General features: G+C 36.8%; 1 protein-coding gene across 1 annotated transcript; it reads left to right on the top strand.

Annotated features, from left to right (window-relative positions):
* The first annotated feature begins 9,007 nt into the window (after positions 1 to 9,007).
* On the top strand, positions 9,008 to 10,219 carry LOC140227813 (putative defense protein 3). Its single transcript, XM_072308209.1, has 2 exons — positions 9,008 to 9,209; positions 9,984 to 10,219. Exons 1-2 carry the CDS (start codon positions 9,008 to 9,010, stop codon positions 10,217 to 10,219), a joined length of 438 nt encoding a protein of 145 aa, XP_072164310.1.
* Positions 10,220 to 14,357: the final 4,138 nt, after the last annotated feature.

The following is a 14,357-nucleotide window of genomic DNA, read 5'->3' as shown; positions in this document are numbered from 1 at the left end:
TTATAGCTCAACTGGCTCTCAAGTAATGGCAAATAATTCATGCATGTACTCTCTAAAAAAAATCGAGTGAAAATATTCACTCTTAAAGGAGTGAATACCAAAAAGAGTGAATTTTGAGAGAAAATGTTCATTTTCACTCATTTTGGAGTGACCTCAGGGATCACTCGAAGATTTTGGAGTGATCCCTGAGGTCACTCTAAAACGAGTCAAAATGAACATTTTCACTCCAAATTCACTCCAAATTCACTCCAAATTCACTCTAAATTTCCTCTTTTTTTGTATTCACTCCTTTAAGAGTGAATATTTTCACTCGATTTTTTTACAGAATATATGCATGCATAATGTGTAGTTTTCTCGTAGTGGTTATAATGAATGTTTTATTGTTCTCTTGGAATAAACACTTGTTAAAGAGTATGTGTAATATCGCGTATCAGGACAATCACCCCCGGCTAAATACTTGTGAGTGATAAGGTTAAAGTAAAGATTAAGGTTATGTTTAGGTTTAGTGTTCGGAGTTTGGGTTATGGTTAGGTTTAGTGTTCGGAGTTTGGGTTATAGTTAGGTTTAGTGTTCGGAGTTTGGGTTATGGTTAGGATTAGGTTCAGGATTAGGATTATATGGTTAGGGCCTAGGGAAGGGTCCGGGGTAATTGCCCAGGAGATAATTGCCCTAGACCCGTAATATAGTGGTTGTTTCTTGCAAAGAATAAATCTCGATGATTTGCATGTATTCCATGACATTCTGAGCAATTCAACTTTTGGTTACTTCTCAAAATGTTATAAGAAAAATATAGTATGATTTTTTTTTAGCAATATTATATCATTCATGTGTTTGCCTGTATTCAAGTGCCGTCTAAAGAAGGTATTTATGATATTGATCAAACGAATTCCGTTGTTTTGTACATAGCACTCCCTCTCTCTTCATTTTTATTCGGTTACTTTATGAAAGTGTGTATGTGTGTGTGTTTGGGGGGGGGGGGGGGGGTTCATCTCCAGTCCAGTCTATCCCTCCCTAACCTTCCCTTCTCCCCTGTCCCAACACCACAGAAACACATCATATTCATAATATTCTCTATATTACATAAAACATAAATATTGTGAAACAAGATATAGCCTACAATACACACACACACACATACATATATACATATATATATATATATATATATATATATATATATATATATATATATATATATATATATATATATAAGGAGAGAGAGAGAGAGAGAGAGAGAGAGAAAGAGGGGGAGAGAGAGGGAGAGAGGGGAGGGAAAGAGGGAAGGAGAGTATATAATAACTACTTTGGCCATAGTTTGCCAAACTTCACCATATTGTAAAGGTGGCAGAAAAAGGCAGAGAGAGATCAAATTGAAGGCTAGGCCATTATTCAAAGTCTGTGTGAGCATTCTTTCCCTCTGTGTCAGTGTGTGTGTGGCTGCGCATCTCCATGTCTGCCCAAAGAAGAGAGACCACCACGCCTTATGACTGTTCTCACAAATGGGAATAGCGGAGGCACCGGGAAGGCAAACAAGGAAAAGAAAAGGGCCCTTTCCTTTTGTCAAAAGTGGCCTTGACGCGGAACAAATAGGACGGAATAGAAATCTGTATTGGTTGACACATCTTTGTTATCATGGAGATATTAATGCAAACACTCTAGATCATAGCCGACACACAAGCGCATGCTCACGCACACACCGAAAAAAAAAGGGCCAAGGGCTCTTATTATTTGTCTCCTCCGCTTCGAAGACCTATGACACACATCCCGATTTAAAATAGTCATGCGCATATCTGTACAGGTATACATGCGTGGGTGCGTTTATACGTATTACGTATATATATTGCTATCATGATACTATTATCATTATCATTATTGTCATTATTATCATTAATTTCATAATATTATGTTGCACAAAAATACACTATGTCAAAAAGCAATGTAACATGCGAAGCAAAGAGTTTTCACCTTTCGTGCAGAAGACACAAGGCACATACACACAAAAAGATGAAGAAGAAAGAAAGGTACATAACAGTCTCGTGTCGCAATATCATAAAGAGATGTTGCAGATTAAGGTATGAATATACTTATAAAAGATTATACTCAGCAGTTCATTGCTACCGCGGAAATGCGTTTCCATATGTGAATATGTTCCCAAGGAAATATCTTTTTGGGTACCTCGCAAATTGTTTTGTGAGCAAAGACTTCTTACTTGAACAATACATCAACAAATGGTTTCAAAGTACAATACAACCAATTTGCCTATCGCAGTCAACTGAAAACTGTTATTGAACTTGCTGATGACATAACAATGTCAAATAATGATTGTGCTCATTGTGAGTATTGTGGTATAAAAATGATTATTTCCATAATATCTTCCACGTTTTTCAGGGGATTTGGGAGTACTATAAGAGAACAGGGGTATCTGAAAGAAATGATTAGTTTGATTAAAGTTTCTGAAATCACTGGCCTAGTTGTTAACAAAAAGAAAAAAAAAAACGAGTATATCCACTCTCCTAGTGACGTTGTAAGAATAATTCAAAACACAAGAACAAAAAGTTATGGGGTACGTTTTGCTGTTTACATCAGTAGGTGGCGCGCTCCAATTCTGGCACACGAAAAGAAAGAGTAGATGTGGCCTGATTGAAGATGCATTAGAAATAAATGCTCGTCGCACAGAATAATGACGCTTGAACTAAATGCATTGTTTGAAAAATTGATCTGAATCATGTCTATTATCGAAGTCTGTAAAATAAGTCTGTAAAATAAGTCTGTAAAATAAGTATATACATATACATGTATATATATGTATATATATATATATATATATATATATATATATATATATATATTATGTATAATATGTATTATATGAAAGAACATATTAATAGATAGGTAGATAGACAAATAGATAGATAAACACGTCTATGCACGTCTATATTTCACTGAAGTTGAAAGCATGAATCTGTGTACCTTGGTTTGTAGGTAGCGAATGACAGATAAAAGCGAAAGGACGTTTGGATGACTCTGCGAAGAATGTAAATTTCTATCTCAATCAATTTGCTACATAAACAAAAACCAGGATATCCTTCACAGCGTCACAACCACTAGCTCTCCATGTCTACTTCATCACAAACTGATAAATGATTGCCTCTTTTTTAAGGAAAAAAAAAGAAGAAATGACCAAATTGGGCAATTAAACATTTTCGATGAAAGCAAGTCACTCCCATGAGAAATTATTGCATCGGAGCTTGCAGACAATCGCCATGCCATTGTCATGCCCATCAACTATCAATGTCACAGCTCTCGAGACCAAAGACACCGAGTGTTATTTTAGCTCGTGTAAACAGACAATAACGAACAACCTTGGGTAGCAGTGTCCAGTCGATATATACCATCGCCAGCATACAAAAACATACAGTCATAACACACTCAAATTGGAATATACGCCCCAACACGATGTGCAACGGGGCTTTGTCGGTGCTGACACACTTTTTTTTTACTCTGATTTGCAGCCAACCAATTTCGATCGGAACCAGACATGCTGAAGTAATTTGACAGGCTCAGACAAAAACCTGTGTGAGTTTAATAGACAATGTGATTCGGCGGAGGCGTGCATAACCACATAAACGTTACGAATCTATGTTGTGGTGTACATGAATGGATGTCGTTGTTGGAAGAGAAAACCATAAAGGTATGTGACGCTTACTTTATCAATTTGACTCACATAAAACAAAAACTTTCATCTTCTAACCACATGCGTTCTATATTCTAATTCATCAATTAATTGTTTTTCTGTCTCTTCAGTTGAATAAAGACGCTTCTACTCCATATTTGATATGCTTCTTTAATAATGATTGCATGTAGCATATTACCATGGGTGTTGAACAATATTGAATGGCTGCAATTGATATTGAAGTTGCCAACTGAAATGATGAAATTAATGAAGAACAACGGCAACATCACACGATTTCGTGATAGGCATAAATTCTGAATATATCTAAAATGTCGATTGAAATTAAATGTAATTTCTTTTTCGTGTCTCCCCACTTTTGCTCCATAAATGCACGGTAGGCCCTATGTGTTGATATTACGCCGACGTGAATGCACATAGTAAATAAGATGAGAATTGAATCAAAATGCGGTATGAATAAAAGGCCTCACTCACTGTATGAAAGTAGCCATTTAGAAGTGAGGTCACGAGCTTAAAAACACTCATATACGTTCATATTGGTATAATGGATATCTGAATGCCAATGAAGTCCAGTCTTTACAATAATCTGATGCAAATATGTCTATTCATTCAAATAATTTATCTTTTTAATAATAAATCAAAGTGTAGACAATCATTTTCCACAGCTGACAAACTTAAAAATATTAAGATGTTGTCTTTCTCTCTAGATTCCCAGTGGGTTTGGGTCTTGATAATATTTCAGTATTCATGTATGTATTTGAACAAAAAGAAAAAAAAAAGGAGACACAAAATGTACCTAAAAGGGGAAACTGGCACCTCGTCTATAACCACACTGTCCATTGTTCACCTAGTCCAATGCCATCTCGTCTAAACTCGCTTCGTCTACTACCAACTCGTCTACCAACTATTTTGTCTAAATGCCAATTAGTCTAATTGCCATTTCGTCTACTATTTAAACCATTTAATCTAATCTCTAATTTGTCTAAGCCACATTTCGTCTAATACCCATTATGTCTATTGACCATTTCGTCCATTAATCATTAGGTCTATGAATGAAATAGTCTACAGCTCATTTTGTTTAATAGTCAATTGGTCTACATCCACCTTGTCTAATACTCAATTAGTCTAATAACCAGTTAGTCTACTCCCAACTGGTCTACACCCTACTGGTCTACTCCCAACTGGTCTACTCCCAACTGGTCTACTCCCAACTGGTCTACTTGTTATATAGTTTTGTTTTGTTTTTGTCTACTCCAAACTCCTTACTTAAGTCTGCTTCATCCAGTTTCCTTTCCCATTGAAATAGGTTGAACACTCTTGGTGCCCCATTTGGTTTAAATTTTTTGTCCTAATTATGACAATTTTATTACTTTTTATTAAAAAAAAAATAATGTCACAGTGTGAAAAACTTACTGTGTTACATTTGTGCTGGATGAGTAATTTATATCAGAAGCAATCATGCAGCATTTATATATCCAAACTTCAACACTCCATCCATTCACCTTTGATACAAAAATGAAAAGGTACACATTAGACGTTATTTGACGGCCAGGATGTTGACTGGATAGTCGTGTCTCACCATTAATGTGTTTTTATATTCACCATGTGCGGAATAATTAACAACTTTAAAGAATAGACTATTATTGATTTTTGTACCAGGGGAGGGTTATGAATAGTTCGTGACAGTGAGACGGACTGGACACTAGACAAAGTGGTATATTCATTATTAGCATGACCAGATGGGAATGATCAGTTTGGGTAAATTGTTGAGAATATACCAGTTGGGAGTAGACCCATATTGGGTATAGACGAGTTGGGAGTAGACGAGTTGGGAGTAGACCAGTTGGGAGTAGACCAGATGGGAGTAGACCAGTTGGGTGTAGACCAGATGGGTACAGACCATGTTGGGTATAGACGAACTAAGGGTTGGACGATATGATAACTAGACAAAAAGAATGTAGACGAGATGACTTGTAGACGAGGTGGGAGTAGATAAAGTGGCAGTAGGCGAAGTGGATATTAGATGACAAGTAGACATTGTGAGTATAGACGACTTGGCTATTAGATCAATTGCTCAGTAGACGAAATGCTCCTTAGACGAGTTGGGTATTAGACAGTACGGGTAGTGGGCAAAGTGACTGTTAGACAATATGTGTACTAGACAAAACAAGTTGTAGACCAAATGGGTATTAGACGAATCGGTAATAGACGATTTGCCAGTAGACCAATTGGAAAATAGACAAGAGTGGCTGTAGACGAGGTCACTATAAACCCCTAAAAGGATATGGTGAGTTGGTTTAAGCTTACCTCATTAATCGCTGTTAAAAACAAAGAGACCTGCAAAAAGGTAAAAGTTACTTTGCAGCAACGCCATGAGAAATTCATTACAGAAATAGATTACTTTTGAAAAAATTACATGAAAGATAAAAACATTAGATGATACGTACATTTAACAATAACTATACACCGTGTCGTCTTAACATCAAAAGGGAACAAAAGAAGCTGAAGAAAAATATTGGTGAATGAATTTGAACAAATATTCAACAAACTATACAGCATGGTATCTTAACATCAAAAGAGAACAAAAGAACTGAACAAAGTATTGGTTAATGAATTTGAAATGACAGATGTGAAACTACTTTACACAAAAGTTGAAGGAATTTGCTAATTGATTTCCAAAATTTACAGCATGTATAGCAAATAAACATTAAGCGGTGGAAAACAAGTTGGTGACCTATTCAATTCAATTCAATTTAGACTTTGTTTTCACTTTTTTTCAACATAATTTACAAAGAAATATGTGAAATTTGACATAAAGAAAAATATCCGATACGAAACTATAACGAAAGATATCGGCAGAAGGTGGATGCATTTGGAATGACGGGTGAGACATTACTTTAGAGAAAGTTGAAGGAGTTTACTGATCTGATCTCATGTTGTGATGAATCTTGTAACTTAACCCTGAATACAACTTGTAATCTTTTTACAAAATGAGTCATAGGCCTAAATCAATATTATTCATTGTGGCATAATGATTAAGTAAGTTGCAGAAAATCTCCCTTCTTCAAATGCGGACACATATACTTTTAGTGGCATAATTATTGATCAGTATAGTTTATACATAAGGAGAAACAACTGCTGTTCCTGCGATCGAGGAGACAATCTATAATGCTAAAATTCTTCGACACTCTTTGACGAGTAAGAGCTTTTCGACTCGTAGAATAATTCTTCCAGCTTGGTTTTGTTTTACTTGCAACTTTCATAGGTCTGAAACTAAAGGAGCATTCATGCAGACTGGACCCAATAAAATCGAAATGACTTTGATAGGGCCTGATTAATTGTAAATGCTCTTGACTTGTCAACAAAAGTCCTAGCTCTTCTTGGTGATTTGCTGATTCTGTGTCAAATTATTATCAAGTATACAAGAGCGAAATATTTACACTATAGTTTAAGTGACTAATGGTTTATCTTTATACATACTCTGACACTGTTTTAAGGTACCGGCTTAGATCTAGATCCAATTACCAAGTGATTATCTTTTTGTTCTTTAATAGGAGAATCAAGCGATAGTTTGCTGTGAAAGGGAGATGTTTGTTCATAGTTGCTTTTAAATCTTAAAAGCGCTTAGTTTAAAAATATCAGGAGGTGTCATCTGCGCATGATGACAAAGATCATATTTCAGTGACTTTAGACAGATGATTCAAAACAGCATAAACAAGAGAGGGCCTAAGATGTTCCCTTGTGGGACACTACTCTAAACAAAGACATCACCCTCCGCAATTGGTCGTCGTTCACTGTGTTAATCTGCTTCTAAATCTAAACTGTTGCAGAACCATTCTACTTTTTTTTTTGCTTTAAAAAAACAATCGTAACACACCAGACTCACGAAGTGAATTGCTGAAATACTTGCACATAATCGTTTGTTAAGGTTGGCACGATAACGAACGCTCAGAAATTTGTTACCTCTTGTGAGTGCGCGAATTCTCTTGTCATTCGTCCATGTAAGAGGTTTAAGAGTCGGAGTTTCAACTGGCTGTAATTATTCGAACAGTTGTCAGATTTCTATTGATGTACAAAAGAATATCACAGGTGCATTTGTGCCTTTGAGGATCGATGTCCGAAGCCGCCGTCTTGCTGAGCAATCTGAAGATTCATTTTGAACGTGAACATAATATTGGACATATTTTGCTTATTTATTTATTAAATGAAATGAAATTTCACTTAATGATAAAGCATGTAAAACAAAAATCAATCCAGTGCAGAAATTTGTGCAAAAGTGTAAATCAGAGCTGTATCATGTGAAACTGTTCAAAACTGTACCATCCTGGAAAGCCGGTTTTATCACTTTTCCGCTTAACTGCGACAAATAAAACTGACCTGGAATAATCTTCAAATATAATTCTTTATTGATAGATATATCAGATTAGTGCCCGGGTATGCCCAGTCAAGTAATTTTCATCTTTATCTCAGCATTTTTTTTGCGCAATTTCTAGGCACATCCTCGTGTCTGTACTATACCACCTACCTGGGATAAGAAGGGATAGCGAAAAGTAATTACCATCACAAAGACATATCTTCCTTAGAAAGTGGCTGGTGATTATGCAATGAGACACAAGTCAATTGTCTTCCTATCTGCGTGGCAGATCCTGTTTGGCACATGCTTCAAATATTTTTGAGCGGCGGCATCGAACATCTAGCAAAGGAAATAAGACAGTTGTGACTCCATTCTCTTGAACCTCCTTGGTCCATGCTTTCATGATCGGTTTTCATTTCAGTTCTTAGGTTCGATCTCGATGATGTCAGGTCCTCCATAAAAAAAAAAATATCATTCGAGTTCTTTTTAACTTCATCCAGGCTAAGTAGACTCTCTAGCCAATGTTGTTGTCGCAAACTTGCTTAGCTTTATCACCTTTATTCGCGCGGGTTCTTCTCATGTAAATGCGATCAGTTCTGTCGAAATCACTCTCCGTCACTTTGAAGCCCAGATCGAGTTTTGATCTGAGAAGTTACAGTGCGATCTCGTCTGTGTTTTCGTATGTTTTGTTTTGTTTTGTTTTGTTTTGTTTTTTTTTTTGTCGGCAAGCAATATTATATCATATTTTATAATTTTATATTATGACATGCTGAATTATGCTTTTTGAGGAACGTCTGAAGTCCCACAAAGTCAAGGCTCTGTTGATCACAAAAAAAAAAAACAAAACACAACAACAAATCATTCTGACGTGATGGCGCATTGCTGACCCCGGGTTACTTAACGCGGAATAAAGCATTCATCAGTATTACACATCATTCCTTCCCTGACCAATAGGAAACAGGATGGCAATGAGAATCTACGGAAATCTTCTCCCGCTCTTGGTAATGATCAACTGGGGTGCAGTCAACTCCCTCCCGACTGGGGCCCCGACGTCTGCTTGTACCAGTCTCACCCCTAGCCACGCACTCAGGTCGCAAAGTGTCGCGAGTCCTTACACGATCACCGTCAGTAGCGCGAGCTACAGGGCAAACGATCCTATAACAGGTTGGACGTGTCATCACTTTCTACCCATAGGAAATAAAGACTCGCTATGTCACCTTGTAAATCATCCATAGCTACAAAATGAAAAGCTACCGAAGAAAGCAGATAATAAGATTTAGGCACGTATATGTAGCCACGCTTGTGCAATTAATGCAATATCTTGAAATCTTATCTTCAGTAGAAGAATCAGTGCAGTCGCATGAAACATTGTGAATATTTATACAATAAATTTCGCTAACTATGAAATCTGAAAACTCCAAGAGATTAGAAAAATGAGCAATGCAGGAAGTGATGAAGAGCGAACAAATTTGACTTTAAAAAAAATCAGCTGTAAAGGCAACAACCTCACTTCATCCTGTTTGTAGGCCTACGTTTATGAACTCTTCCATTAAGATACTCCATGACATCATCTCGGCCTCCGACTACAAATGACTTTTGGAACAGAAAAAAAATCAGTTTATGTTTCTTGGGAAATTGTTGCTTGATTAGTTAACCTACTCCTTCTGCCGTGTAGTGTTTGTGCTGTCACAGACGTTAACAAAACGTCGCACTTCTCAACTGCTGTGTATTTCTGTTGCCTATAATGTATTTTTCTGCATTGGTCACGATTGACGATTCGGATTTGTTATCGATTATCACATTCTATATTACGGATGGTCCAACCGAATTATCTGGGAAGGGGACTAGTTTAACTCGACATTTAAGACACGAAAAGAACAGAATATTCCTTCCTCACTACAACGCTGTAATTATTGTCCTGTTTGACACTTGTTGTAGTCACTGTTACCGCGTCGTCCACTGCCTTCAGGGGTATTTTGCTGCAAATGCGTCGTTCGGACAACGACGCCGTGGTCGGCTGGTGGACCGTGTCTGATGCAGATAACTACAAGACCATTTCCTGCACACACTTAAACGGCGCCGTGACACATAAGAACAGGAATATGAAAGCGTCTTCTGTAACTTTTGTTTGGACTGCTCCAGATACTGCGGAAGTTAGCGTCTATGCCACGTGAGTAATACTGTATGACAAACATCAAAATTGTGCAGTCGAAATGCTACAATTTCACGGTAACATAACGTTTTTGAAGAAGTACAGATATGTCCCATTCGTATTGGAAGAAATTATTCCGACGTTCTAGAGGATCTGATAATGCAATATTTGTGTGTTGTTGTTGGTTTGTTTTGTCACCGCCATGCACCGTCGGTTCGGCAGATATAAACACGACAACCATCGTTATAACGTAATAATTACAACATTGGCTAGCTATACTGTAAGTCTTGGAGGAATCTCAATTGTGATTTTTTTTTTCCAAATAAACTTTTTATATATTTGTCTTACCCGTTTAAAACAGTTTGTAATAAAAACTAGTTTTGTAAATGGCAGAAAGGGGGAATTCAAATATAGAGAAAAAAAAAACCCACATCATTTTTTTTTTCTCCTTTAAGCGTTTTCATCATGTCAGCAAACTTTCACTCATGCCGGTCTGCGATTTTAAAGATAACATGTTTGGGTATTTTCCTGTAGCCATAATTTTTAGTACGAATGATACTTATTCCATCTGTTTCGTTCTCACTCTACCGGAAGGTGACCCAATTTTATTTTCAGGTTATTGAACGGAATAGGTACCTTTTCCAGCAAACCTTAAATAGTCAAATTGATATCTCAGAAGGAACGGATGAATATTAAGCTTTAGCTCGACACCCCATGTTGTGAATTGAACTAAAATATTTTTTCTGCATGCTCCTAGTGTATTTCTCAACAAATATCTCAGTGAAAGGGAGTGAGGTTTTTTTGAAATGGTAATTTAAAGATGTACAGTATATTTAATTAAAAAAGAAATCAATCGAATTGGAGAGCAATATTTTGAGCTCCGTAGCGACGGAATATGATACGCATCAAAAGGAAAATGTGTGATTTGCGTTATGTCGTGTTATTTTCATATCGACTTATCCCAACGTTGTATTTCGCTTAATAGCGCTACTTTCGTGCAGAGCTTCACTGTCTATTGGGTTGGTGTGAGGTCCACCGAAATGACAGGTAAGCTTTCTATCTTTACCCTTTAGCAACTGAAGATGGCCTATTGTTCCCTGGAATGTACGGCAATATTACCTTTATTTCGACGACTTTCTAAATTATGCAAAACACTGTAAATCACTGCGTGTTTATATTTGTCTATTATAAGATATGTTTACTTGAAAGCCTATTATAAACTTTACTAAGAGACTTATGTGTCACAGAAATAATTCTGACATATTTTTGTTGACCTTTTTCAAATTACGTATACTTTATACGAAAATATTTAAAAAATGGTAAAGAAGAAAACAATTAAAAAGCCAACGGACGGCTTCGGGTGGTTTCAGTTACTAATGGGTTAGATATGATTCAATTCAAATCAATTTCTTTATTTCCATCGAAAAAAGGCAATACATGAAGTCAAAGTATGCAAGTAAAAAAGAAAATGAGTATACACACTATTAAGAATAGTACTTAATGTATTGGTACGAACGCTGAAAGTAGTACGATTATGCAAGCATGTTATGTGTCCGGAGCAGAGATAAAACCATACAAACATCAATCGAGTTAGGCTAATTCAACTCCCGTGGATATGAGAGCACCACATGTTTTGGGATTTTTTTGGTACTGGTCTTATAGTCAAATCACTCTTTTTCCTCCCTCTGTTCTGGTCATTAACTAATCAACTCCTCCCCCCCCCCCTTTACAGACATCTATCACTGTGTTTGCGTTTCATTACTGTTTTCGTGGCATTACTGCAGCATAATTATCTTCCACCAGCTGGATTGTGAACACACTGCCCGTCCTCCCGAAGTGTTTTTGCCCTTGTATAACTAGGCCTACTTGTAGTACTTCATCCTCAGAGTATTACAGTGTTTCGGCCTGTTTGTAAGAGGGATAATGTCAATGTGAGGGACAATAATGGTATACCCTCGGAGTTTAAACAGTTAAAGGGTGCGTACGGTTCTGGTTGAGGTGAGAATTTAGCTTTTAAAGGACAAGCCCACCTTCAATATGCATAAGGATTGAGAGAATGCAGCAATATAAGTTAAACACATCAGTGAAAGTTTGAGGAAAATTGGACAATCCATTTAAAAGCTACGAATATTTTAAGTATCTGCGCAGTCACTGCTGGAAGAGAAGACTACTACAGTGTATCCTGTCACATGCGTACAACTATATAAGGAAAATAAAAAGAGAGTTTCACAAAACTTTGCTTTTTTAATAAAGTGCACAGTTCTTTGACTTGCTACTGACGTATGTTAAGGGTAATATTATTCCCCCTGCCTTCTAAAAGAGAGAAGTCGAGTGTTCTTTTGTTATTGGAGAAAATGGAAATATGTTGAATTTTCTTTATTCTTTCTCTACATCGTTGTACTCATGTGACATCACAAGCTATAGTAGTCTTTTCATCCAGCCGTGACTGAGCAGAAACTTAAATTCATAACTTTTTAACGGATTGTCCGATTTTGCTCAAACTCTCACTTATGTGTTCTACTAATATTGCTGCATTCACTCAACCCACGTGTCCATGAAGGTGAACTTGTCCTTTAACGTTTTGCGAGATATTCAGAAACCACTCTATGAGATGTCAAAGAGCATGCAATTCTAAGTGGTATCAAAAGTTTATTTGATGAAAATCGCTTCTGAAGTGGCCGAGATATCCAAAAACAAGGTGAAACAAAGAGATCCTAATAAAGTAGTGGCCTGTAGTCTTTTATCATTATCACTTTTTTGGATATCTCAGCCATTTGAAAACCAATTTTCATCAAATAAAAAAGAACTTACTTTAAGAAAGCGTTTAGAGAACCAAAAAAATATCTCCAGAACCAAAGTGATAAAGTTAACACAATGCTATATTTGTAAGTACAATTATGGATTTAGTTTCCAGTTTGGTTATGGCGGATGACGGGATGCCCAAGGGCGGGGGCGCAGGTGAAGAGGCGAAATGTTCATATTTTCAGCATCTTTTGAAGAAAAAAAAATATCTCTCACAGATTTTCACATAATGTGGCAGATAGCATCCTTAGATTAATAGAATTCAATTTTGTTCGAAGGGGCAACAATACAGATGGGGCAAAGGCCCTAAATTCAACAGATTGTTTGAAGAAAAAAAAAAAAGAATTCATAATCAGACGAGATAGAGTTAATTGACAGTGCTTATTTTTTGTTATACGCAGTGTATGTGTTTAAGTATATATATATATATATATATATATTTACATACATACATATGGACAAAAAAGAAAACACAAAGTTATTATCTTAATTTGGCTCTTCAGCGGATTCCTCAGTGTCACCGGATCCGTGCGACTCAAACCCCTGCCTTAGTGGAGGCACGTGTACATCGGACGGTACATCATTCAGCTGTGAATGTCCTCCTTACCGCTTGGGCTCCACGTGTCATCAAGTCAGTAAGTGTAGTTCTGAAGAAAATAAAGCTGATCTTTCGTGGGACAAAAGATCAGCTTTATTTCCTTCAGTTTCTACCACGATGATGAACATCTTCCGTACTATTAAGTGTAGTTCTGTCGTTGTCCATTCTACTTTTTTCTTCCAACAGTTTATTCAATTTATATCACAAGCCTCACTGCTAGCAGGGATTTAGAGGGATTTTTTCCCCCAGAAACCTCAAATCCATCCCCTCATTATACAGAATAAATGCAAGCACTCTACACGCATTTACCTATTCTTAATGATAAAAGTCACAACGGTCACTCACACTCAACTGTATTATGGGAGACTTCACCCCGAAGAGAGAGGGAGAGAGAGAGAGAGAGAGAGAGGGGGGGGGGGAGGAGGGAGTATAATAAAACCGTCCTGTCAAAATAGCTGATTATATGATCAGATGAATCTGAAAATAAAAAGACCATGTAAGTGGTAAGACATAATGATAGTAACAAAAATAACAGTTACGATAATAATTCAAACATTAAGGCCAAAAAAAGAAAAGAAAATCGTTGTATTGGCGTAACCCCCCCCCCCCCGACCCTAAAAAAAAAAAAACCGACCCTGAACTTTTCAAAAAAAAAAAGGAAATACATCGTTTTTACCGAGAGAGGGCGCGATACGGGTTTGCGAATTATCAAAACAACAACAACAACAGCTGGTGTCGGAAAATGGCCGCGCAGTACAGC

Source organism: Diadema setosum, chromosome 4, assembly GCF_964275005.1.
Source record: "Diadema setosum chromosome 4, eeDiaSeto1, whole genome shotgun sequence".
Taxonomy (NCBI): Eukaryota; Metazoa; Echinodermata; class Echinoidea; order Diadematoida; family Diadematidae; genus Diadema; species Diadema setosum.
This window is presented reverse-complemented; position numbering and strand designations above follow the sequence as displayed.